We start from the raw sequence: 23,708 nt of genomic DNA on the forward strand, positions 1-23,708 counted from the left end.
GGATCTCCCCAGTCCTCCTGAGTGTGTTCCCGGCCGGATCAGTGACGTTTTGATATCCAAATTTAAAGGTGGGTTCCCGACCGGATCTGGGTTTCCAGCCGGACCAACCAAACCCACGCACACCGGTGTGGGTTTGGTGGAAGCCGAAAACTCCCGACCCCGACCACGGGCTGCCCACACACCGTCCTCTCTCGAGATCTCTCCCTTCTTGCCGGTCATCCATTTGTCCCAACCTCCCATCGTCGGCCGTTCATCTGTCCCAGCCTCCCATCGCCGGCCGTCCATGGCCAGCCGTCCATGGCCTTCGGGAATGGAAGCCATGGACGAGCAAGTCAGCTTGTAGAATCCAACCTTCCACCTGGATTCAATGCGGACGTGGAATCCTAGGTGTCTAATTTTTTTAGTTAATAAAATGCTACATATATGCCATGTCAGTTTGTAAACTCTTTTTGTAAGAGTTTGTAAGTACCCCTAACATTTCTCTTTGAAATTATGTGTTAGGTGATGGTTGCATATGAGTATTTTTTCACGGAAAAAATAATAGTAAGAAATGATTGGAGGTATAAAAGGTTGTGTAGAATGATTAGAGTTATAAAAAATATACATTAAAATTCAAAAACAACTCACTTGAAATTCAGGATGAATCCGAGTTAAAATACATTAAATGCAATTGTATTATATATCCAGATTTTAAAAAAACCTCAAACACAGTAATAAGTAGAAATTATTTTTTATTTGCATCCAAAACATGCCCAGGCATCTAGAAGAAAAGTTTGGCCTTTCTTATATTATAACTACTAAAACAAAATTTACGTTAGAATATATATATTATATATACGAAATATTCCTCTGCATGGCCCCCCACTTGCCATCCGCTATATATAAATCCTTGTCCTCTTTCTTGCTTTCTCATTTTCCGAGCCTTCTCTCCCGCGTACAAGTCCTTTCTCACAGATTCCCAACGCGTTCGACGACCTTTTAAAAATCACTGAATCTCACTCCGTCGTCATAACCCTCGTCTTTCTTTCTCTCTCAATTTTGTCCAAACTCCAAAGCCCCACTTGTCTATTATTATTTCTTATATAATATATATGTTTTCTTTTGTTGGTTTTTAAAAATTTGTACTGCATTGGACGTTGATGGCCGTCAATCCTAGGCACGAACGGCGTTGGGCATCGGACACCGTTCCGAGCAGAGCGTTGAGCAGTGAATCCTCGCCGGCTGGGACGTCCGGTTACAATTCCGTTGAGGAGTTCGTTGAAGTCACTCTCGATCTTCAAGATGACAACACGATCGTGCTTCGGAGCGTCGAGCCGGCGACGGTGATTAATGTCGATGATGGAGGATCCGCCAGAAACGGAGCGAAGGCGATGGTGTCGGCGTCGGCGCCGGCGTCGGCGTCGGCGTCTAGGTCGGCATCTAGGTCGGCGTCGATCAGGCGGAGCTCGTCGAACAAGCTCCTACAGTTCTCGCAGGAGCTGAAGGCGGAGGCGGTGGCGAAGGCGAGGCAGTTCTCGCAGGAGCTCCGGGCCGAGCTGGTGCGGCGGTTCTCGTGGGGCCATAGCCACGCGTCGCGAACTCCGTTGGCTTTGGCACTGGCTCAGAGCGGCGCCGGAGCCGAGAACGGCTACGCCTCGGCGATGGAGGCTCGTGCTCGGCGGCGGGAACGGGCTCAGCTTGACCGGACTCGGTCCGGCGCTCATAAAGCGCTCCGTGGACTCAGATTCATCAGCACCAAAAGCAATGGTGCCGTTGATGCATGGAACCAAGTCCAAAGCAACTTCGATGTCCTAGCCAGAGACGGCTTTCTCTACCGCGCTGATTTCGCGCAATGCATAGGTCCAATTTGTCCAAACTCGTGATCCAAAACTCTTTTTTATTCCTAGTTTCTGATTTCTGATTTACGTTTTTTTTTCTTTTTTCTTTTTTGTTCATCGTATTTTTACAGGAATGAGAGATTCGAAGGAGTTTGCTCTGGAGATGTTCGATGCTCTGGGACGGAGACGACGGCTCAAGGTTGACAAGATTAGCAGAGACGAGCTCTTCGAGTTCTGGTCGCAAATCACGGATCAAAGCTTCGATTCACGGCTCCAGATCTTCTTCGACATGTGCGCACACATAATTAATTTATTTACTAATCCAATGATTAGTTTCAGCTTTTGTTTAATTATGTCTTAAAACTTTAATTAGCATCATGAAAGATCGCACTATCTCTAAACTATTCACCGAGAGAATCCCTCAGTTTTTCTATCATTATTCACTAATCAGGTTCAATACGTGAATAGAAAGGACAAAACTGTCTTTCATATTGTTCGAATTATTACAAAGTGATTTAATTTTAATATTGATCTTTTTTGATATTGCAGGGTTGACAAGAATGATGATGGTAGAATCGCTGAGGAAGAAGTTAAAGAGGTAGTTTTCTGCCCAAGCGATAGCTTTGTTTGTTTGTTTAATGTGTTTTGAAAAGTGATTTTTGTTTTTTTTAATGAGAAAATGTTATGCTTTGATATAATAAAGAGAAATGATATTTCGTTGTTATATCACTGTCATATTATTGGGAGACGTGAGGGTGAAAATTGATCATTCATTTTTTTTTTTTATTATAGGATTTTATTAATCCAAAGGTTAATTTTTACTCGTACAACAATCTATTAAATGATATTAATCGAAATTATTTTTATTTTAAAAATAGAAAACAAAAGAGAAAAAAGAAAATTTTAACAAACGGAATTAATCTTGCTGTCTGTCTTTTTGAATTACTAAATTATAATATATTTCCTATTAAAAAAATAATTATAGTAAGAAGTTTCTTTAGCAAGTGAAACTATGTTTGCGTGCATGAATCAGTCAACTACGTTCAGATTCCATTAATATAAAATTTGTTGAGGAGCCAAAGTAACTCTTATAGACTTGCAGAAGCTTCTTTCTTGGTGTATATGAAGCATACAGGGTGTCATTATTTTGGGTTTATAAAAATCAACGTTTGGCAGGAGTCGGTGACCTTAAATCCATAAAATTCAAAAACTAACCACCCCAATATAATAAAGCAACGAATTAAATTGTTCATATTTCGTGCTCTATGACGTTTCCCGTGTTCTAAAGCATCATCTTATCTATTTTAGATGGATTTTCCAAGAGTTAGTGAACTGTTATTAATGCCGGTCTTCGAGAGCCTGAGGGGGTAGCGGGTAGTGGACAATGGCTACCCTAATTTTAGCGAAATTTCTTTGGAGTAATTATATATCATTTTCAGTGGGGTTGGTGGTGGGGGCTTTTTGGTCAATCTGTTTTGTAGTCTGAGTGTTGTCCTTAATTTGAAAAATTAATTTCTTTTTTCTTTTTTTTTTCTTTCTTTAATGGGCAGATTATCATGCTGAGCGCTTCTGCGAACAAGTTATCTAGATTGAAGGAACAAGCAGAGGAATATGCAGCTCTTATCATGGAAGAGTTGGACCCTGAAAGATTTGGCTACATTGAGGTGGGTACTTTTATCTGTCTTATCATGGAAGAGGCTTTGTTAATTTTAATTTTAATTTTTGCTCTTTTGTTTTATATTTTTAAAATAAAAATATTGACAAATAACTCAAAATACAAAAATATCACTTCTTCAAACTAAAAAAAAAAAAGCACCTAAAAAATTAGGTTAACAAACATAGCCAATTAGAACTACCCATGACATTTTTTAATAAAAAATTTGTACGATATATATTTGACCAAGTATTAATGCGCAGACGTTATAGACCAAAACAAAGTAAACTCGAATTAATTCTTTTTCTTTGTTATATAGCTTCATTCTAAGATTAGTTGATTACTTCAAGCAAATTAATTAATTGGATATCATAACCATATAGAGGAAATAGTGACCAGCGATATTTTAGTCTTTATTAATAAGACTAGTCTCAGTGTTTTGGTTTGACCTTTGCGGGCAAGTCCATTGTTTACAATTCACCGAAAATTCCAATAACTAAAGTTTCAACCATGCGCCAAGAAAATAGAAGATCAAGAGAAATGGTATTTACATTTTTTGTGCACAACAACTACACTCACACAAGATATATTGGGGTGGGGTCTAATATATGGGTCCCACTTCAATGTGTCTTGTATGAGTGTAGTTGTTGTGAGGGTGATGCGTAAGTATCATTTCCTAAAAGATCAAACGTAAACAAACAATATTCTATGAAGACGACTTACACTCTCTTTCTTTCGTTCTTTCGTTCTTTTTTTTTTTTTTTAATTTTTTTTTAAGACAATAAGAAAAAGTTAATATATAAAGATGATTGAGATGGGTGTCCTTGATCCGCTAGTATTAGATTGTGTCTTGGCTATTATGCATTAGAGCGTGCCGACAAACCTAAAAGCAGAGGTAGTGACACGGCTATGGTCCAAAGCTATTTATTAAGGAGCAGTGTTCAAAACTCTAAGCTAGCTGTATTCAGCAATATTTTATTTTAACAGCAATAATTCAGTAAGTCTCTGAATTTTGCCCCTGCCTTCACCTAAATTTTACGTTGTCTCTAATCGCTCACCACACTGATTTTTCTAAGACATGTCACCCTTTTATAAACTCCTCCAAATTCAAAGTCAAACTTATCACAAAAACAGAAACTTTATTGGAAAAAATATACTTTTACTCTTAAATTCGGACCACATTTTTATTTACGTTTTTAAAATTTAAAAAATAATATCAAGGTCTCTTCGATTAGAGTAATGTTTCTTGCACAACTCTTACATAATTTTTGCACAACTCTAATTACTTTTTTTATGATTAATTATTGGATTTATTTTCTTACATGTGGGCCTTAAATATTCAATGGTTGATCTTAAAAAAAGGTTGTTAGAATTGTTCAAAAGTTGTGTAAAAGTTGTGCAAAAAACATTACTCCTTCAATTATTATCACGTGTCAAATTATAAACTTTCTAATTTTATGCCTAGTTATTAAAAAATTATCATTCGAAAAAATTAATATTATTAAAAACTTCAACAAAAAGGAGGAAAAACTCAAAATATCAAAAATGGGTTCATTACCCCGTGTCTCTTCAATAAGATGGCTATAGCCGCTCCAATTACTCGAAAGAGGGTGTTATTGTTGTTATCCTCAGTTAAACATAATTATATTAGTAATCATATTGATAAAACAAAAAACAAGGTAGCATGAATGCATGATATTTAGTTATATATATATTAGTAGCGTTCCCATGTGGAATTCTGATGTTCCTACAGACTACAGTTTCACATTATCCTCCATTAGACAGGAACGCACGCGTACGTACGTCTTGTATTGTCGATCATTGATGGTGATTTAACAGGCAAGATGACATGTTGTAGATGATGGTGTCCCCCACATGATTCAACCTATGATAACTTTTTTTTGAATTGTGGTTGACGATAAAATGTGCAGCTATGGCAATTGGAGACGCTGTTGTTACAAAAGGACACGTACCTTAACTATAGTCAAGCGCTGAGTTACACCAGCCAAGCCTTGAGCCAGAACTTACAAGGGCTGAGAAAGAAAAGCTCAATAAGAAGGTGGAGTACAAACTTCTTGTACTACTTGCAAGAGAATTGGAGAAGACTCTGGATTTTGACCTTGTGGATAATGATCATGATTGGGCTGTTCGCATGGAAGTTCTATCAGTACACGCAAAAGGATGCCTTCAAAGTCATGGGTTATTGTCTCCCTACAGCCAAGGGCGCGGCTGAGACCCTTAAGTTCAACATGGCTCTCATTCTCTTTCCCGTCTGTAGAAACACAATCACTTGGCTCAGATCCACCAAGCTGGCTTACTTTATACCTTTTGACGACAATATCAATTTTCACAAGGTACACATCAACCCAGTCGTTTAATTAGCCTTTCTTGTTGCTTGGTTTATACGCTATCTATTTTGGACCCATGCCTCATTCTTCTCCGGCCCCCGGAGACTTCATGTGTAAAGTCAACAACGATTGACTTTACGCAACGATTGATCTCCACTATTATACAAAGGGTCATTCATTTCTGCAACTTTTGGTCATTTTCACAAGAACACCCCCAATAACTGTAACGACTACACTGATTACATCTGTATGGTGTACATGAATTTGAATAAATAAAAGATTGAGAAAAAGAAAGAAAGAAAGAGCAGATTAGCTAGGTAGAAAACAATTCACTTTAAAGTCGTCAAAACTCAAAACAGTGACTTCTTAAAGAATTGTATGATTGTTAATGTACTTTGTAGGGTGTTTTTTTATTTTTAATTTGAAAGTGTTCTGAAGATAAAATCTGTTTTTGTGTTTGTTGGACAGGGTTTTTATTCAAAGTAGATCGGAGGAGGTTCCTTTAACTGAGTTTATAAAATTTCTGTGTGTGTCCTTAGCATATGATAAAGACATGCTTTTTTAAAAAACATTAAAAGAATTGGAGAAAATTCTATTATAAAACTCGTGCTTTTCTAAAGGACACATCACAATTTTATATTCGGGATTGGAGGAACTTCGGAAGAAAACTATATCCTATAAAGAGTGTTTTGTGTTTTGGAGAGTTTGTTAATATTTTTGTTTTTAGTAGTGCTTAGGCCATATTTTTGGACCAAAAAATGAGAGAAGAAGCAAACTGTGCTACCCAATCAAAGATTGCAGGAAGATTTGTTTTTTCTTTATATAAATTCACTAGATAAACCATTTTTGTCTTCTTTTTTGTCTTGGGCACTAGATAATCCATTCATATTCGGTCTCCATCTGCTGATATATAGTTTATTTTTACACCTAGTAGTCCACAAGGTTGTCCTTCAAAAGGCGAATACGCAAGCTAAAATCAAATTGGTATAAATTCAATTTTTGCTTGCGTAGGAATATCTTTTGAATTGATATAAAACCAACCCCATATTTTTATTAGTAGTAGTTGTTTTCTGTATTCCCAGTCCCAAACCTTATGTCCCTACATGTTCACACTCTTGACTCTTTCTTCTTCCGGACTCTAAAAGTTCGGTCTTCCCTAATTCACAAAAGTGCCCTGTTATGTTATTTATGACTTACCACTCTGGAGAAAAACATCTAATACTATTTTGTTTCATAATCATTACTATTTTGTGTTCAATTACTGCATCATGAAATTGCAGTATGCCATTTAATCTGTATAAGAAATTCAAACGGCTAAACGTGTACGGTTAGAGCATTGGGATATTTGCGTGCTGTGATTTTTTAATTACAATTACTACGACAATCTAAATTTAGATGATTTCATATCTGGCCTGGATCCTAAAAACTTAATAAGTTTCTCAATTAATGCATATTGTGCCATGTCTGGGTTAAATGGATGGGAAGCATGGCAATAGATCACATTGTAACTTAGATGTGTTTTTCATTTTCAAAGGTTTGGCTAAGCAGTCTTCAAGTACCATGACATCGCAGTGGACTGTTAACTGCAAGAATGACAAAGTTGATCTATAGAGGTCCTGAATTTCAATATTTTGAAAGCCTCGGTTAACTAAACTTAATCCTTGTTAGAATACTTGACGTATGTACTACCTTAAATACATTTTCACTTTTCTTTCTGTAAACTGCTCCATGCAGACCATCGCTGCAGCCATTGTAATTGGTATCATTCTCCATGCCGGAGACCACCTAGCGTGTGATTTTCCAAGGCTTGTACACATGTCTGAGGGAGACTATGAGAGAATTTTTAAAGATCTTGACTTTGGGAGTCATAAACCCAGTTACATGGACCTGGTTAACGGGAAAGGGAAAGAAGGGGTGACTGGAATTCTAATGGTGATTTTAATGGCGGTTGCATTTATACTTGCAACACGATGGTTCAGACGGAGTCTTATTAAACTGCCCAAGCCCTTTGATAGGCTCACTGGTTACAATGCCTTCTGGTATTCACACCACCTATTTGTCTTTGTCTATGTCTTGCTCATCATCCATGGCACATTCCTCTATCTTGTGCATGAGTGGTACCACAAGACGGTATGTTTTTTATATCTTCAGCCACAGATATGTTACTTCTCCTGAGAAGAGTTAGCTGACACATTGAGTTCATGCATGCATGCAGACATGGATGTATCTTGCCGTTCCAGTTTTACTATATGCTGGAGAAAGGACCCTGAGGTTCTTTCGGTCTGGCTCCCATACTGTCCGTCTTCTGAAGGTGAGAGTAACTTTTACTAACCACATCTGCCATTTATTTTACTTCACACCTAAGTTGCATATATGCCTGATTGAAGCATAAGTGTGTAAACTGTATGGAAGGCTTCCGGAACTCACTCAACTTGAACTAGTGCCTTCTATTTGGACTACATATATACTCCTGGAGTGTTTTCTCATCTTAATTAATGGTTAGCTCTCTTTAACTTTTGATTTTACCTTGAATTGTAAAATTTTTAGGTTGCCATCTATCCCGGAAACGTTCTTACGTTGCAAATGTCGAAGCCACCCCAGTTTAAGTACAAGAGTGGACAATACATGTTTGTCCAATGTCCAGCTGTTTCTCCATTTGAGTGGTAAGCCACCACAGCTTTCCCTGATCATGTAACATATATTTTGGGAAGCATTTCAGCAATTTACCACCACTGCTGCTAGTTTCGTAATATTTAGGCAAAGCTATTCCCCATTACTTCACAGGGGAAACCTAATGAATGTGGCTACCTCAACTCTCAACTATCCAGATGCTCCCTGATAATATATGATGCTTACTTACATTGTTTTAGTCATACTTTGAATGCTGTATGTTTGAGAATATATGCTGAATGCTGAACAGTTTATGAAAATCAAAAACTTCTGATGAATACTGTATCATACAGTACTCAATCTGGTCTACACTACGGTAATTAAAATGTGGCTATTCCAATTGATAATTATTATGCTGCCTGCAAATTCTATATTCCTAGCATCTTGCATAGAAAGATAAAGTTACTTAGAAAGTTAAAAACTTCAGATAGTTTGAACGCTTTGGATATATTTTTAAACCATGAATATTTGAAGGATTGAATTAGCAAAACGCAAGAGTACCTCATCGGTCTACGTGCAATTCATCTTGATCCTTTATGGTAATATGCCATGATTTATGTATCCCAGGCATCCATTTTCCATTACCTCCGCTCCGGGAGACGACTACCTTAGTGTTCACATCAGGCAGTTAGGTGATTGGACACAAGAGCTTAAGAGGGTATTCTCTGAAGCCTGTGAAACTCCAATGGCCGGAAAGAGTGGGCTTCTCAGGGCTGATGAAACAACCAAGAAAAGGTAGGTTTTTGTACTGCTTTCTAATGTCTTCCTCCTTAATCATTAGCATTTAGTGATTCATTATTAATGTGTGAAATTCCTCTCTGGAGATAACAGTTTGCCGAAGCTCTTAATAGATGGACCTTATGGTGCCCCAGCACAAGACTACCGGAACTATGATGTCCTGCTACTTGTTGGTCTGGGGATTGGAGCAACACCTTTTATCAGTATTCTAAAAGATTTGCTCAACAACATTATCAAAATGGAGGAGGAGGCAGTAAGTAACTTGTTCAATTTTGGCAGTCACTAAAGATATTAACTTTTAACCTGCAAAAATACTTACATATGCTCGGTAATTAATCTGTCTTAATTTTCGTTGACTTATTACAATGCCTTAGATTAAACGAGTATTGTGTCATGAAAAATAACAGGATCAGTTTCCTTTTCAGGATTCAATCTCAGATGTCAGCAGAATATCAGATCTAAGTACCAGAAGTACAGATTCTTCTACGGCCAATAGGGTCAGTCCAAGGCGAAAAAAGAGTCTAAAGACCACTAATGCTTACTTCTACTGGGTGACTAGGGAGCAAGGCTCGTTTGATTGGTTTAAAGGGGTCATGAATGAAGTAGCTGATCTTGATCAAAGGGTACAAACGAATGTTCTTTGGCATCGCCTGCATTCTTTTGTTGAAATTTTCCTGAGTTTGGTGACTGTAACTTATCAATTTTGACTTTAATCAGGGTGTCATTGAGATGCACAACTACCTGACTAGTGTGTATGAGGAGGGAGACGCCCGATCAGCACTCATTACCATGGTGCAAGCACTCAACCATGCCAAGAATGGAGTTGACATTGTTTCTGGCACTAGGGTAAGCTCTTTCATAATTACCATTCTAACACTCATTGTAACACCCCGGTCTCATATTGGGAAGAGATGAGTAGCCTACATAGAGTGTATGATTTACAAGGATACTCATAGGTGTTAAACCTCACATTGCTTAGTTACTAAGTGAAACTGAGTTTTATAAGATATTTTAGAGAAGCTCCAAATTGACTAGTTATTTTAAAATAATAGCGTAGATGTAGCTAATACTTGTACCCGAGTCATCGAACTCATACTGTAGCAGACACCATTCATCATTCATGCCATCTCAACTTAACTCCTTGGGTGTGTTGCTGTATTGAAATGATCTTAGAATTGACGAATGTGATAACTTTTGACAACCTTAGTTCATTTTATAATTGTTTCTGTTAATTTACCACTTATTCCAAAAGTTTAAGCTGATAGAAAACGATGAATATAATTTTTTAAATTAATATTTTAACACTCCTCTCGTTTACGTTTTCTAATTGTTTCTGTTAAGTCACCACTTATTGCAAAAGCTTAAACGGATAAGAAACGGTGAATTTAGTTATTTGAATTAATAAATTTTAACAATTTCTGTTTCCTACTATCAGGTTCGAACACATTTTGCAAGGCCTAATTGGAAGAAAGTTTTCTCCAAGATATGTTCCAAGCACTGTGCTGCAAGAATTGGTGAGACAAATCTCCATGAGCCCATAAAATATACGAATACTCAGCTTTCTCCTAATGCTAACATTGTGGTTTTGGTCAATTGGGTCAGGGGTATTCTACTGTGGGGCACCGGTTTTGGCTAAAGAACTCAACAAGCTCTGCTATGACTTCAATCAAAAAGGTCCAACCAAGTTTGAATTCCACAAGGAGCATTTCTAGAACACCGTGGGGGTGCGTATATATATATATATACCTCCTGTTTACATCCTCTCACTCCATACAGAACCATCTCTTCTAAGAAAGAATTCTTCTTCTTTTCTTTTTTTAATAAGCTGGAAAGAGAAAGAAAATTCAATCAGTGTACAGTCATGGGTGGAAAGGAGAAAAAAAGGGTGAAAATCGAAAAGCATATAGGGTACTTTTTTTTTTTTTTTGGGTGTAGAACATAAACAATATTCTAGTTGATAGTAGATTTAAATTCTTAATAGGAAGCCATAGGTGGCAGATGACGTGGAGCAATATTATAGTGCGGTACAGCTACAAAAGAGTAGTTGAACCTAATGGGTAATGATGTGAGACCGAGCACGCTAGAGACTTTCTTTGTAGATGATGGGTAGAAGTCTAGAAGAAGCAGACAGTTTTGGAATGGAGAAACTGAGGTGGGTTTGTGGGACTGTCCGGAGGTGGTGGGATCCTAGTGGCGTGTCTGTTGACCTTTTCCAATTTTTTTTCTTCATTTGGCCCCTACCCAGAGAATCCTTCTAGAAACGTGGGTACTGACAACGATGCCCACAGGTTTGGTTCTTAGAATAATAATAAGGAGATCATGTATAGAATCACCTTCATATTTTGTCGTATACTAGAGAGAATTATTGTTAGTATATCATATCAATCTGTAATGAATAAAAAATTCATATTGGTTACCCATGTTCTTCGATGTCTTCTTTTGTCTATGAGTTTATGAGTTGGACCTGTTCCACCTCCTTGTCAATGGAGTTTGAGGCTGAGCAGATGCAATGAAGCTGATTTTATTTATTTATTTAAGGAATTGTGGTAAAACATATGTATATATTAAGAAATTATAATGAGAGGAGAAAGAACAAAACGCGAAAGAGTTGGAGATGATTCTGCCTTAGAGCCCTGTATTCACTGTTATAATGCTCAACAGAGTTACACATTTACCATGTGGACTTGATTCTGGTCGAATTGAGTAAGAGTGTTCCTATGTATTACACTTTTATCTTGTCTCAATGTCATTGGGCTGAATGTCCATCAACCCTTGTTAAAAACGAAAAAAAAATAAAAATTCAAGGGCGATAGACAACTGCTACATGTGGGTGCAGACTTTTGCATATAATATTTTTTTCATTTGAAAATAGACTATGGGTAATGCTATTCACAACACTTTTATCGTACTTTGGCTTATGTGGCAGTCAATCAGCGAAGTATATTTTAATACTTCTACCTCAAAAAAGAAGTATATTTTAGCACTTCAGCAAACTACATTTTTTTTTCGAACAAAACTAATCGGAGTTACTATGCACTAATCTGAAGAGTTTCGATGGCAAATATAGTGAATAGAGGTACAATGGCACCCTATACACTAAACCAGAAAATTTGACTTGGGCGTTGCCTAAAATAAATAAATATTACAGGGACAGATGTTTGAGCTACTAATAAATAAAAGATGGCTAATCTAGCTAACAAGCCATAAAGAGTCTCAATAATATCTGCAAATTAAAAGACAGACTTTCAAAAACTACACTAAAGAAGTAGAGAAAAACAAAAATAGAAAGCACTCAAACACAGGGCCAACGTTGGGAGAGATGCTGTCGCCGGAGACAGTGCGCGTATAACACGTGCCATCCCTGGGAAACCCCTTGCAGTAAGGCAGCCACTAGAAAACCCCCAAAACCCACCGGTCACAACTTAGAAGACGGAGTATAGTTCTCACGCGCGACCCAATGAGAGAAGCTCCTTGGCGCGTGCTGGCCACACGTTGAGCACTGAAGTCTGACGTAGCCGTGGCTTGAGGCGACAGGATCGAAGGAAGACGGGGAATGTTATTGAAGGGCATGTGTCTTGCAAGAACAAGCGGAAATACATAGATTTGGCTTCAAAAGTAGATGGTGAAGAATAAAGCTCAGCCAAGCTTTTGCCAGCGACACAGATGGAGAGGCCGCTTCCCTATGGGACGTCTCCTATTAGCCTTCCTGCTTGGAGAAACCAAAACAAGAAAAAAAAATATAAAGCTCCATAGCCCTAGAAGTATTAGAAGAACCAAAGCTCCATAACTCTAGAAGGACTAGGAGAACAAAAACTCCACTGGATCTAAGCTAGGGAGAAGACAAAAAATCTTCATTGTAATACTCCGATCCCATATTGGGAAGAGATAAATAACTGACATAGACTTAGTGATTTATAAGAGATAGACGAATGCTAAGTCCCACATTGGGGTGAAACTGGGCTTTACAAGTGATTATAGGGAAAGCTTCAAATTGACTAGTCCTTTTGGGGTGATAGCGCATATCTGACTAGCACTTTTTCTTGAGTCGTTACAAATGGTATCAGAGTCACCTAGTAACGTTAGGTCATGTGGCACTGGAGTACTGCATGATGTGGCCTTGACGGAGACATCAGGGGTTTAAGGGAGGGGGGAGTTTGTAACACCTCAGTCCCATATTGAAAAGAGATAAATAACTCACATAGAGTGAGTAATTTATAATAGATAGATGAGTGCTAAGTTCTACATTGCCTAATTACTAGGTAAAATTGAATTTTATAAGTGATTTTAGGGAAAGCTTCAAATTGACTAGTCTTTTTGAAGTGCTGTCGCAAATCTGACTAACATTTTTTCTTGAATCGTTACATTCATAGTCCGAGAAAGGACTAAGAAGGAAGCACCACTAGGATGGAGCCTCCTCCTCCTCCTAAACCACAAGCCCTTTATGCGCTTTAGCAAACTACATTGGTCTCATGGTAAACTCCCAAAATATTAAATAACTCTTAATTTTAATTTTTATATTGTTAATAGGCTAAAGCTTTTAAACGAACTTGCCAACTTTAGTCCTAGCGTGGGAAATGCAATGGACTTGGATTTGCATGATCTTTAAATAAGAACAGCCCTCAAATTACTTTCATATAAGTAAATAATAACAACTGAATTTGATCTAATCATATGGAAATCAACAAATTAACGGATGTTCAGCGAATATCCAAAAAGGAAAATTTGTTGAATATCAAATCTGAAAACTGAATTTCAGTCCTAAAAAAAAAAAAAAAAAAAAATGGGAAAGCTTTGGGAAAGCCCGAGTCAAAGTGAGAGAGAGAGAGAGAGAGAGAGAGAGAGAGAGAGTCCTACTCCAAGAATGGGAGATTATAAGGGCCTTTTTATAACGTTTTGGGAAAGATGGAGCCTCTAATTAAAGGCCTTCTGTCTTTCTCTTGTGCCCTTGGGCCTACAATATAAGGGCATTGAACTTGAGCTACCTTTAGGCTTTAACTGTAAAATACGCAAAGTAACCTCTAATCTACTTCATAAATTGATGTGCCAAAAAAGGCTAACATATTCGGCCCACGATGGTGAGAGAATAAAATAGTAAACAGTTGGACATAAATTTTCCCAGCCAGGTTTAAGGAATTTCTTTTAGCTTTAAAAGTGACATGTGTCTTTTGAACATACGATAAACACATGTTTTTTTTTTTTTTACTAATCTTATTCAAAAAAACATATGATTAGTAAAAAAAAAAAATGTGTTTTTTAAATGCTAAATGACATGTCACTTTTAAAGACTGGATTGAAGGAAATTTCTGTCCAATATTAAATATCAGCCTTACATTTTGTAATAAGTGTTAATTTAATTAACCCCTGCGAACAATCTGTCTCCAGTATATTAGACATGTGATAAATTGAACCCTACGTTAAAAATTGTTTATTTAAATCTAATTCAGATATACATTAAATAATATGTTTATCATTTGCTATCTATTTGAATTATAGAACAATCGTTCCTCTTTTTACTATACGTGCTTCAATATTATAATGCTGTGCCTATTGCACTCTGTTAATAGGCATATAAAAATTTGGTTTAAAATGTTTATCGAAGTACTTAGAGCCTGTTTGAGATTGTGTTGGAAATTAGTGCTTTTATAGTAAAAAAGAGCTTTTGAAAAAAAGCTTTATTTTCAAGTTTTTCAAAAAATGCGTTTTGGCTTTTTTTTAGAGCAAAGAAGTTAAAGAAGTACTTTTTGAGATTTTTTACCAAACATACACATTTTTGCTTTGCATAGCTTTTTATGTACTAAAAGTACTTTTTAAGCTTCTTAACGCAATCCCAAACAGGTCCTAAGAAATTCTTGATAATTTAAGAAAACATATGCTAAATATGCCAATAGAGTGGCATATTGAAGAACCATCTATTAAGGAAGAATGGTTGTTTTGTAATTCGGATGGATGGTGAAGGACCTTAGTCCAAGTATTATATTTGGTTATTTTATCATTTAACATCAAACTCCATTAGATTTAACGAAAAAATTTTGATAGAGGTTTTTGATTTGTCACAAATCTAATGTCCATTGGGTAAATTGTTCAAATTGAAAATGCATGGATTAAATTGACACCTAGATCAAAGTGCAATGATATCTATTAATTACCCAATAATCTCTTATTCTTTTCCTAAACTATACATATACAATTCACAACTTCATTCCATTGTTCAGTCTTAAATTCAATTATTATTTGTATAGAACTTGTTAGAACAATTTTTCTCGTATCGGACACTACTCAATGAGTCAGCCGCTGGAAGATAACTTCGATACTTAAGTCATAAAAGTGTTTCGAGAATGTAAGTGATAAATTGCTAATACAAAGAGTTTTGGACAAAGACCAAAAGTTGCCATTACCTCGTTGTAAGTTACCTTTTATAATGGATTGTTTGCTGCCTCTCGCCATTTTTTGCATGATCCTCCTCTTTAGGGTGATTTACTCCACATTTAGTTGCATTAAAGCACTCTTTCTCCTTGACGTTGGGGGGGGGGGGGGGGGGGGGGGGGTGGGGGTGGGCTTGGAATGAATTCCATGCTATGCACATTCGGTACTCCCAAGTTCATGGGTCAATATCCGAATTAAATGTGCTAATTAGTGTTCGGGCCATGCGGGCTTGTCGGCCCATCACCCAACACTTACCTCTTAATTTCCTTGCCCAATGTGACAAGTTGGGCAAAGGGAATTCATTAATAAACTTTTGAATTGGTGTTGACCGTTGTGATTACACTATATTGAACTTAAAATGTCAATGCTTTTATCCAAATTCAACATTAAAAAATTGCAAAAAATTGAAAAATGGTGCCATTAAATTGACAATTTTTTAAGTTTAAGAATATAATTACAAAAATGATGAAAGATCAAGAGTGATAAACGAAATTTTCTAAAAAAAAAAATGTTTCAAGATGCGGTTGAGCCACCCCTTGGCCAAATGAAGGTGGCTCGAGCGCTCTGTAAGATGGCGAACCACCAGTAAGGCAATGGGGTTCTGCTCGAACCACGAGACCAATCTTTGGTTTATCTTGAGTACATGCCAAATGGGAGCTGGGTTAAGGTTCTTCATGGCAAGAAAGGGGGCCATTTGCACTGATACGAGCTGCAAAGAGCCTTTGCTATCGATCTCCACCACGATTGCTCGTCGTTGATCGTCCATCTAGACGTGAAATCGAACAACATTCGGCTAGCTAGCTTGACTCCAATTTTGAAGCCCATGTTGCCGATTTTGGCCTTGCTAAGTTTCTGCAGGATTCAGGCACACTTCCGAGTGCATGCATTCAATTGCTCGTTCATATAGTGCCAGCCCCAGGCATGATTCCAAGCTTGAATCATGCCTAAAAAATTTCAATAACAGGCGTTTATTATCCTGGTTTTAAAATTTTGTTGGCGTATTTGGTTAGTCTGTTTGGCTATTTACATAATTTGTTTTGCATGTATTATTAAGGACACTCAGGGTCAGGATCAGGAACAGGACAACACTCAAACTAACCAAATCGTTCATACTCAACTGGAAGAGAAGAATTCTCGTCAGCCGTATAATATTCCAAATCAGTCATCTTTCTTTACTATTTTTCCTCGGAATCAGCAAAGATCTTGTAGCTCATCACAGCTAGCCACTCTACAGCATGCCACAGCAGCCGCCTATAGCAGCAGCCTCACATCACACTGCAGTAGATTCTAGCAGCAGTCACAGCCGAACCTTTTCCTGGTTTCTTGGCACCAATGTTTCCTGCTGAATTCTCCTCAAGATCAGCATCGAGTCAAGTGTGATCAGCATAGAATTTTGTTCATTTGTTTGTCTTATGTTTACACATAGTTTTCTGAAATTGTTTGTCCTTGAGCTCGATCACAGAGCTTACTTTGTAAAGTCCATCAGATTTATAAATAGAACAACAACTCTGCTCTTGGATTGTACCAAGCGGAGACTTCTCAAACAAAATCATGTATATTTTAAAATGTATAATATGTAGGAATCAAGATCAGAGAAACGCCTTGACAGAAGCTCTCTATTCATCAACTCACCCACACAAGGATGACAGTCCTCTGACCACAGAGGCTAGGGAGAAAATTGTTTGTGTGTAATAATTATTTTGTTAATACAATTGCAAGTTCTTTATTTATTATTATTATTATTTTTTTTTATTAGTGTGTCATATAAGGAGATTATAAGACAAACCGGTGATTTGCTAATCCTTTTATCTTGCTAGAGGCCAACACTAATCAAGGAGTTGATATCACTTTCACCTCCATCGACACGAACACCCACTCAGGGTTGTATTTTTTGGGATCCCAATGATGCATATAGACAAACATTTGGCAAAGAGCGGCTTGGACGCATACATGGAGTGGGTGTTAGGTGTACATCTGGCTCGATGGCCACATCTTCGTCTGCGCCACAAGTCTCATGTAACGTTCCAAAACATGTTGACATGACCAAGTTTGCCAAGGAGTTTGACACTTTTAAAGCTGCGTTTGAAAATATCTACCCATAGGTAAATTCATAACATTGCCTTTAACATATATAATAAATACATTTTTTCATATTATGATCAAAATATATGGTGTATGCAGATGGGCAATTAGTTGAACTTCAACTCTAATTATAGACCTATTCTCCCCGAAATGTGTCACTAATGCATATCGTGATAATGATGAAGAAGATAATTAGGTATAGACTTTAAATTTACAATGTTTGACATGAATTAGTAAAGGCAAAGGATGAAAAAAATATTGTTTTTCATTGTTAACTTAATGATAGCTTTGCTTGTTGTTGACAGGAAGCTAGTTGATTTTGTGACGTGCTGTTCTTTTTTCGTTGTCATACTTAGGAAAAGATTCTTGAGGCTTAATTTAAGTCACTCATTTTGAAAGGGTATTATTACAGGCTGAGAGTCACACTTGCAGATATTTTTGTATTTTTGTATTTTTATTTTTATTTATTTATTGCTTTTATTTAATAAGATTGCCAAGAGTAATATTAGTGCTCATTAAGTAAAAAGGGTCATTAATTATGCCGTTCATGTGAAGCAATGTAGGTTCACAAAACGACACAAATCTTTTTCCCTTTTTTCTTGACAGTGAATACCTTCACCACACAAACTTCTTTTCTCTTACATGATTGTGATGTCTTCCCAGTTTTTGTCAATTGATCAAGACACGAAAGCCCACAAATTTCACATATTTATTTTTTTTCCTTTTTGTTGACGGTGAATATATATATACCTCCCCCACATATACAGTCTTTTCTTTAGAATGATTGATCGAGAATTGAGACTGTGATGCCTTACCAATATATGTTTGTCACTAGGCTATCACCAAGCTAAGGACTCTCCCCATAGACCTCACGTTGAAATAAGTGGCTCATAATTTATTGAGCATAGAGAGTAATACGAGATTAATAGTATAGTAGTCATATCTATCCGTATAGTAGGATTGTATTATAAATATGCATGTTATGCTATAACTCTAAGTCATAATTGAATTAGCCGCGCTTCTGTGGACGTAGATACATTTTTGAACCACGTAAATCTGTGTCTTAATTTTTTCTTGTTTATTTATTTATTTATTTATTTCATATTATTTATTATTATTGTGCACCGTAACGACAACCCCACAAACCTAGCTCCTTGGCCGTTTTTCTTTTCATGATATTCATAATTTTCTATGACTTTATGATCTCTAGTAATGAACAACTTTTCAAGTATATGGGATAATTAACAATGTTATTCTTGAAACCCAGGAATTATTTATTTAAGTAAAAATATATGCTACTACTTATATATGAAAAGTACTAGTATATATATATATATATATATATATACACGTACACACAAGCTTGACATGAAAAAGTTATTATGGCTTCAGCATATATTAAAGTTATCATTTAATCATATTAGTTTCTTGGTTTATGTACATCTAGAGTCCATCAATATTACCACTTTCTTTAATAAATCCAAAATAATGGGATTGTTTCTCTCAAGATAAGTATGCCTCACAGATCTCGACTGGTTTTCTCAAGATTTCACATTTTCGTTTTCTCTTTTAACTTTTCATTTTCAAGTTCATAATTTTATGTTCTCTACGTACGTACGTGTTCTTCTCTTTTCTTTTCTTACATGCAATACAAAGAATTAAGATTAACGTGAATGACTGTTTCTATGCAGGCAAATTGTGTTGATCACGTTATTTTGGGGATATTTTTCAACAATGAAAGACAAAGAAACTAAATGAATAATTTTGTGGGAACATCAAATGCTTAGTATTCACGCGGAATTATGTTTATCGGAATATGATTTAATTTATGTTGTAAGAAGTTTATGATATCTAAGTTAGTTTATCAAGGATCTATGAAGTTTAATTTGTTTATCAGTGATATATGTTATTGTGAATGATGTTTAATTTGTTTATCATGATCGGTTTAAGAATTTAGTTTATAAATTTGTTTTTCAGAACATGTTTAATTTACTTTACCAAGATTTGTGTATGATGTTTAATTTGTTTATTGAGATTTTGGTAATTTTGAAACCGATTTAATTTATATGTTTTAAAAAATTTGGTTATATGGAATTCGTATTAATATTCAACATAACCTAATTTTTTAAATACATAAAATAAAATTACTGGTGCATGGGCATGTGCTAGGAATGACTTCCTGGCGCAACATGGTTCATTCCTGGCGCAAATTGTTGGTGCCAGGAGTTTGGCGTATACGTTATACGTTGGGAAGTGTTTTTTTTTTTTTTTTTCCAGACATTGCATTATTGGCAATTTTAACTTCCACCAATCAAACGCCAGGAACAAGTTTTCTGGTGTTTATTGACCCATTCCGGGCTTTATTTATTTATTTATTTTTTTGTTGCGGATATTAATGTTACTTGTGATTTTTCTTTTTTAATTTTTGGTTTTGTGGATTGTGTTTCCATGGAGATGCACTATTTTTTTTTTCTTTTTTTTTCAAATTTATATAGATATTTTTGTCTCATTATAAAAAAATTAAGGTCATTTTTATCTTTTTATTGACCTTAAAAGAAACATTAACAATTTTTAGTAGTTTGAGAGAACATTGACTCAATCAATAATTTAGAGGAGACATTAACAATGAAATAAGAGTATAACTTATGTTCGGTCGTGGCAGAAAGGAAGGGTTTTTTGCCAACCGATAAGAAATTGACACGTCGGCTAAAACTCAAAAAATGAAATGCTGTTGCCTAAGAAAATCACGATCCAGCCTGAAGAAAAACTCCCCCAAGGCCTCAACCAGAAGAGCACCATCATCACCCCAAATCCGCAGCCCTAGGCCGGAAAGCTGCTGCCACTGGGCCGCGCAGCCACTCCATAGAGGCCGGGAGTGGCTGCGCGGCCACCCTCGAGGTCTGGGGTGGCTTTCGGGCCAGCCCTAGATGGATCTAGGGTATGCCCGAAGGCCACCTCAGGCCCTGGGGGTGGCCGCGCGGCCACCCCTGGCCATTGGGGGTGGCTTTCGGGCCAGCCCTAGATGGATCTAGGGTTGGCCCGAAGGCCACCCCAGGCCCCGAGGGTGGCCGCACGACCACCCCATGGACCAGGGGTAGCCGCGTGGCCACCCCCAGTGGCCAGGGGTGGCCGCGCGGCCACCCTTAGGGCCTGGGGTGGCCTTCGGGCATACCCTAGATCCATCTAAGGTTGGCTTGAAAGCCACCCCAGGGGTGGTCGCGCGGCCCAGTGGCGGCGGCTTTTTGTCTTGGGGCTGCGGATTTGGGGCGGGTTGGGCTGAGGATGGGGTTTCAGCGGGCTGCGGTCCTGTTGCTGAGTTTTTTGTTCATTTTTTTTTTTCATGAATTTGGTGTGATTGGGTGTTTTCACCCTATTGTGCTTTGGTGTGCTAAACTGACGTGTCAAGCTAGTGCTCATTGGTGGGCAAAAAACTCTTGTTTTCTTCCGTGATCTTATAGAAGGGGCTCTCATAAAATAATAGTTTGAGGGGCTGGATACATGGACTATTCCCCCATAATTTAACATGGAATTAGAAAGAGGAGAAAAAAGCTTATAAACTTACACCTCTTTGATTCACATAAGAGATATGATTTCCTCTCAACTTTTCATACAACTATCCTATGTAGCAGGAAATTATAGGCTCTTTAAAAAAAAGGGAAATCATAACTGTCTTATGATTCCCTGCCACATATCATAGTTATGTGGAAAATTGAAAGGGAATTATATCTCTTGATATAAATGCATAACTAGAACCGGCTAGCCAACCATTTGTTGGCTGGCTGAGGTATTGGCTGTGTTTGGCAACACACTCATTTCCCTCCTCTTCTTCTTCTTCTTCTTCTTCTTCTTTTTTTTTTTTTTTTTTTTTTTTTTTTTTTTTTAATTTTGTAAAAAAGAAGAAGAAAAGAAGTCACTTATTATCAAATAACTTTCTTAATTTTCTCTCACAAAAAAATTCAAATCTCCTTCCACATTTATATCACATCAATCCATTCTTCTTATTATTCAAAAAAAAAAAAAAAAAAAATCAGCAAAAATCTTTTTGCCAAAGGGGCCCAATTGACTTTTTTGAGGGATTAGTTACATTATTGGTACTGGTATTATTAGACTCCACAACATGTTCATAGTTTTGGCTATGGCCTCTCGACCACAACCTTTTCTGTGGATCCAGTTTCTGTAAGATCACAACCAAATAATAACAACTTCATATATATATATATATATATATATATATATATATATATATGAACACAAGAAAATTATGATAAAAACAACCGAACTACCAAAATCATGAAAAACTGAGACTTGAACAAAAAAAAAAAAAAAACTAATACAGCTTAATAAGTTTACTTGCAATTCAAATCATGGACTGCCTTTGCTGACAAATTGATAGCCATGGTGCAATTCATTTGGCGGGCAGACCTCTTCTTCTTAAGAAGAAACATCACTGCAACTCTCCCACGGAGCTCGGCGTGGCTGCTCAAGTTCAAGAACCCGGCGCTCAAGTCGCTTCCAAGACTTCGAGCCTGTTTGGAATTGTTCTGAGAAATCAGTGCACTTGAGTTCACGTTTACTGTTACGTTAACCTTTTTGGTGGAAAGCCACCCAGCTTTACCGTTGGGAATAAGTGCTTTCCCTACTGTTACGCCCCGGTACATGAATATGGCGTTGGCGCCATTGAATTTGTAGGATCCAAAATTCGGGTTCTTGATGCTTACTTGGGCTGTGAAGTTCACGTCGAAGTAGGGTGAATCTTGAGACCCGGTGACCAAATTTTGGACCGCCACCGTCCCCAGCCTGACCTTGGGAGTCCTAACACGCATAAAAATGAAGTAGAAGATCAAATTTTGTATGATCTGAAGCACAGTAAAGGTGACAATACACATGATCCTTTTCTTCCGGCGTTTCTTCTTGGATTCCAGAGTGCCGATCAGTGCTTCTTCATCGGTTTTCGGGTGCTCAGTTGCAGCCTGCTGATCGATTTTCTCAGCCATTTTCTTCTCTCAGGAGTCAGGAACAATGAAAGGAAATTTAGAAAGTAAATGAGTTGTTTGTGGACATGGTAGGAAAGCAATGTACTATCTACTGGCTGGACGTGTTGGACAATTTGACCTGCGTCAGAGGGAATAAGGGAGCTTCTTGGAAAGTATGGCATAACTTTGGGACCTTTTCTTTTTTATAGGCCCCCAAATAGACAGGGTTGGGATCACCTCCAAAAAGTGTACTTATCTCTTAATACGTCGTCACATTAAACAAGCAACAACGCTAAACAATATTATTGAGTACCACATGGCCACATTCATATCTCGTTACAATAACAATATATGCTTACTTACTTGCATGATCGTACGTACAAAGATTGTCTGCATTATTTGTACGCATAGTTTATCTCTTGATCTCTATTAATTCTTGATTGTGGGTTTGGCAATTTAGAAATAATCACAACACTCCAACCATCCGTTAGTCTTATATACATTCAATATTGATTAATTGCTATTAAGTTTCGATCAGTTGTAAAAGAACCAAATTAAACCCTAGCTACCTTAACTTAACACACGCACGAAGTCAAAGTTGCACTAATAATGATCCAGCAACCTAATAAATGAAATCTGACTTTCTCCAAAGTTGCACGAAAGAGTTGTTTTTGTTCTGAGCATACATATGAAAGAGTTGACTCTTTTAAGGTTGAATACATTTTCCCACGCGTTTTGTTGAGTTTGTAGTTGAATTTGATACAAGTTTGGAGTTTTAACATTTTACCGATGAGCTGCAAATACAAATTTTCATGTAAGAGGGTGGGTGTATAAAGTGTTTAAAAATCTAGTTTATGTCATCTGAGGAAAATAAAATCATCAAGTATCGAATCTAAATTGTAGCTCTCAGCAATTTTCCTTTCAATATAGATAACTAAGCTATTTTCAAGAAATTCATTTTTCTATTTTGTTGTGAAGTTTAATTTATTTTAACAACTTTCAT

The 23,708-nt window shown here is 37.0% G+C and overlaps 2 protein-coding genes across 2 annotated transcripts; one reads left to right on the plus strand and one right to left on the minus strand.

Annotated features, from left to right (window-relative positions):
- The first annotated feature begins 906 nt into the window (after positions 1 to 906).
- On the plus strand, positions 907 to 11,655 carry LOC133855058 (respiratory burst oxidase homolog protein A-like). Its single transcript, XM_062291351.1, has 14 exons — positions 907 to 1,839; positions 1,949 to 2,108; positions 2,367 to 2,415; positions 3,368 to 3,481; positions 5,403 to 5,825; positions 7,554 to 7,949; positions 8,035 to 8,130; positions 8,367 to 8,482; positions 9,057 to 9,224; positions 9,321 to 9,480; positions 9,653 to 9,850; positions 9,945 to 10,073; positions 10,663 to 10,741; positions 10,830 to 11,655. Exons 1-14 carry the CDS (start codon positions 1,140 to 1,142, stop codon positions 10,937 to 10,939), a joined length of 2,898 nt encoding a protein of 965 aa, XP_062147335.1. The 5' UTR covers positions 907 to 1,139; the 3' UTR covers positions 10,940 to 11,655.
- A 10,357-nt stretch (positions 11,656 to 22,012) lies between these two features.
- LOC133854447 (late embryogenesis abundant protein At1g64065-like) lies at positions 22,013 to 22,993 on the minus strand. The gene has a single exon (XM_062290658.1). The coding sequence runs from the start codon at positions 22,724 to 22,726 to the stop codon at positions 22,079 to 22,081; it is 648 nt and encodes a 215-aa protein (XP_062146642.1). The 5' UTR covers positions 22,727 to 22,993; the 3' UTR covers positions 22,013 to 22,078.
- Positions 22,994 to 23,708: the final 715 nt, after the last annotated feature.

Source organism: Alnus glutinosa, chromosome 13, assembly GCF_958979055.1.
Source record: "Alnus glutinosa chromosome 13, dhAlnGlut1.1, whole genome shotgun sequence".
Taxonomy (NCBI): domain Eukaryota; kingdom Viridiplantae; phylum Streptophyta; class Magnoliopsida; order Fagales; family Betulaceae; genus Alnus; species Alnus glutinosa.

Bases quoted from the DNA above. Each gene is read 5' to 3' on its own strand.
- LOC133855058 (XM_062291351.1), top strand. From the start codon at position 1,140: ATGGCCGTCAATCCTAGGCACGAACGGCGTTGGGCATCGGACACCGTT. The intron at 9,481-9,652 runs GTAAGTAACTTG...TTTCCTTTTCAG, and splicing joins TCAAAATGGAGGAGGAGGCA to GATTCAATCTCAGATGTCAG. The intron at 10,742-10,829 runs GTGAGACAAATC...CAATTGGGTCAG, and splicing joins GCACTGTGCTGCAAGAATTG to GGGTATTCTACTGTGGGGCA.
- LOC133854447 (XM_062290658.1), bottom strand. From the start codon at position 22,726: ATGGCTGAGAAAATCGATCAGCAGGCTGCAACTGAGCACCCGAAAACC.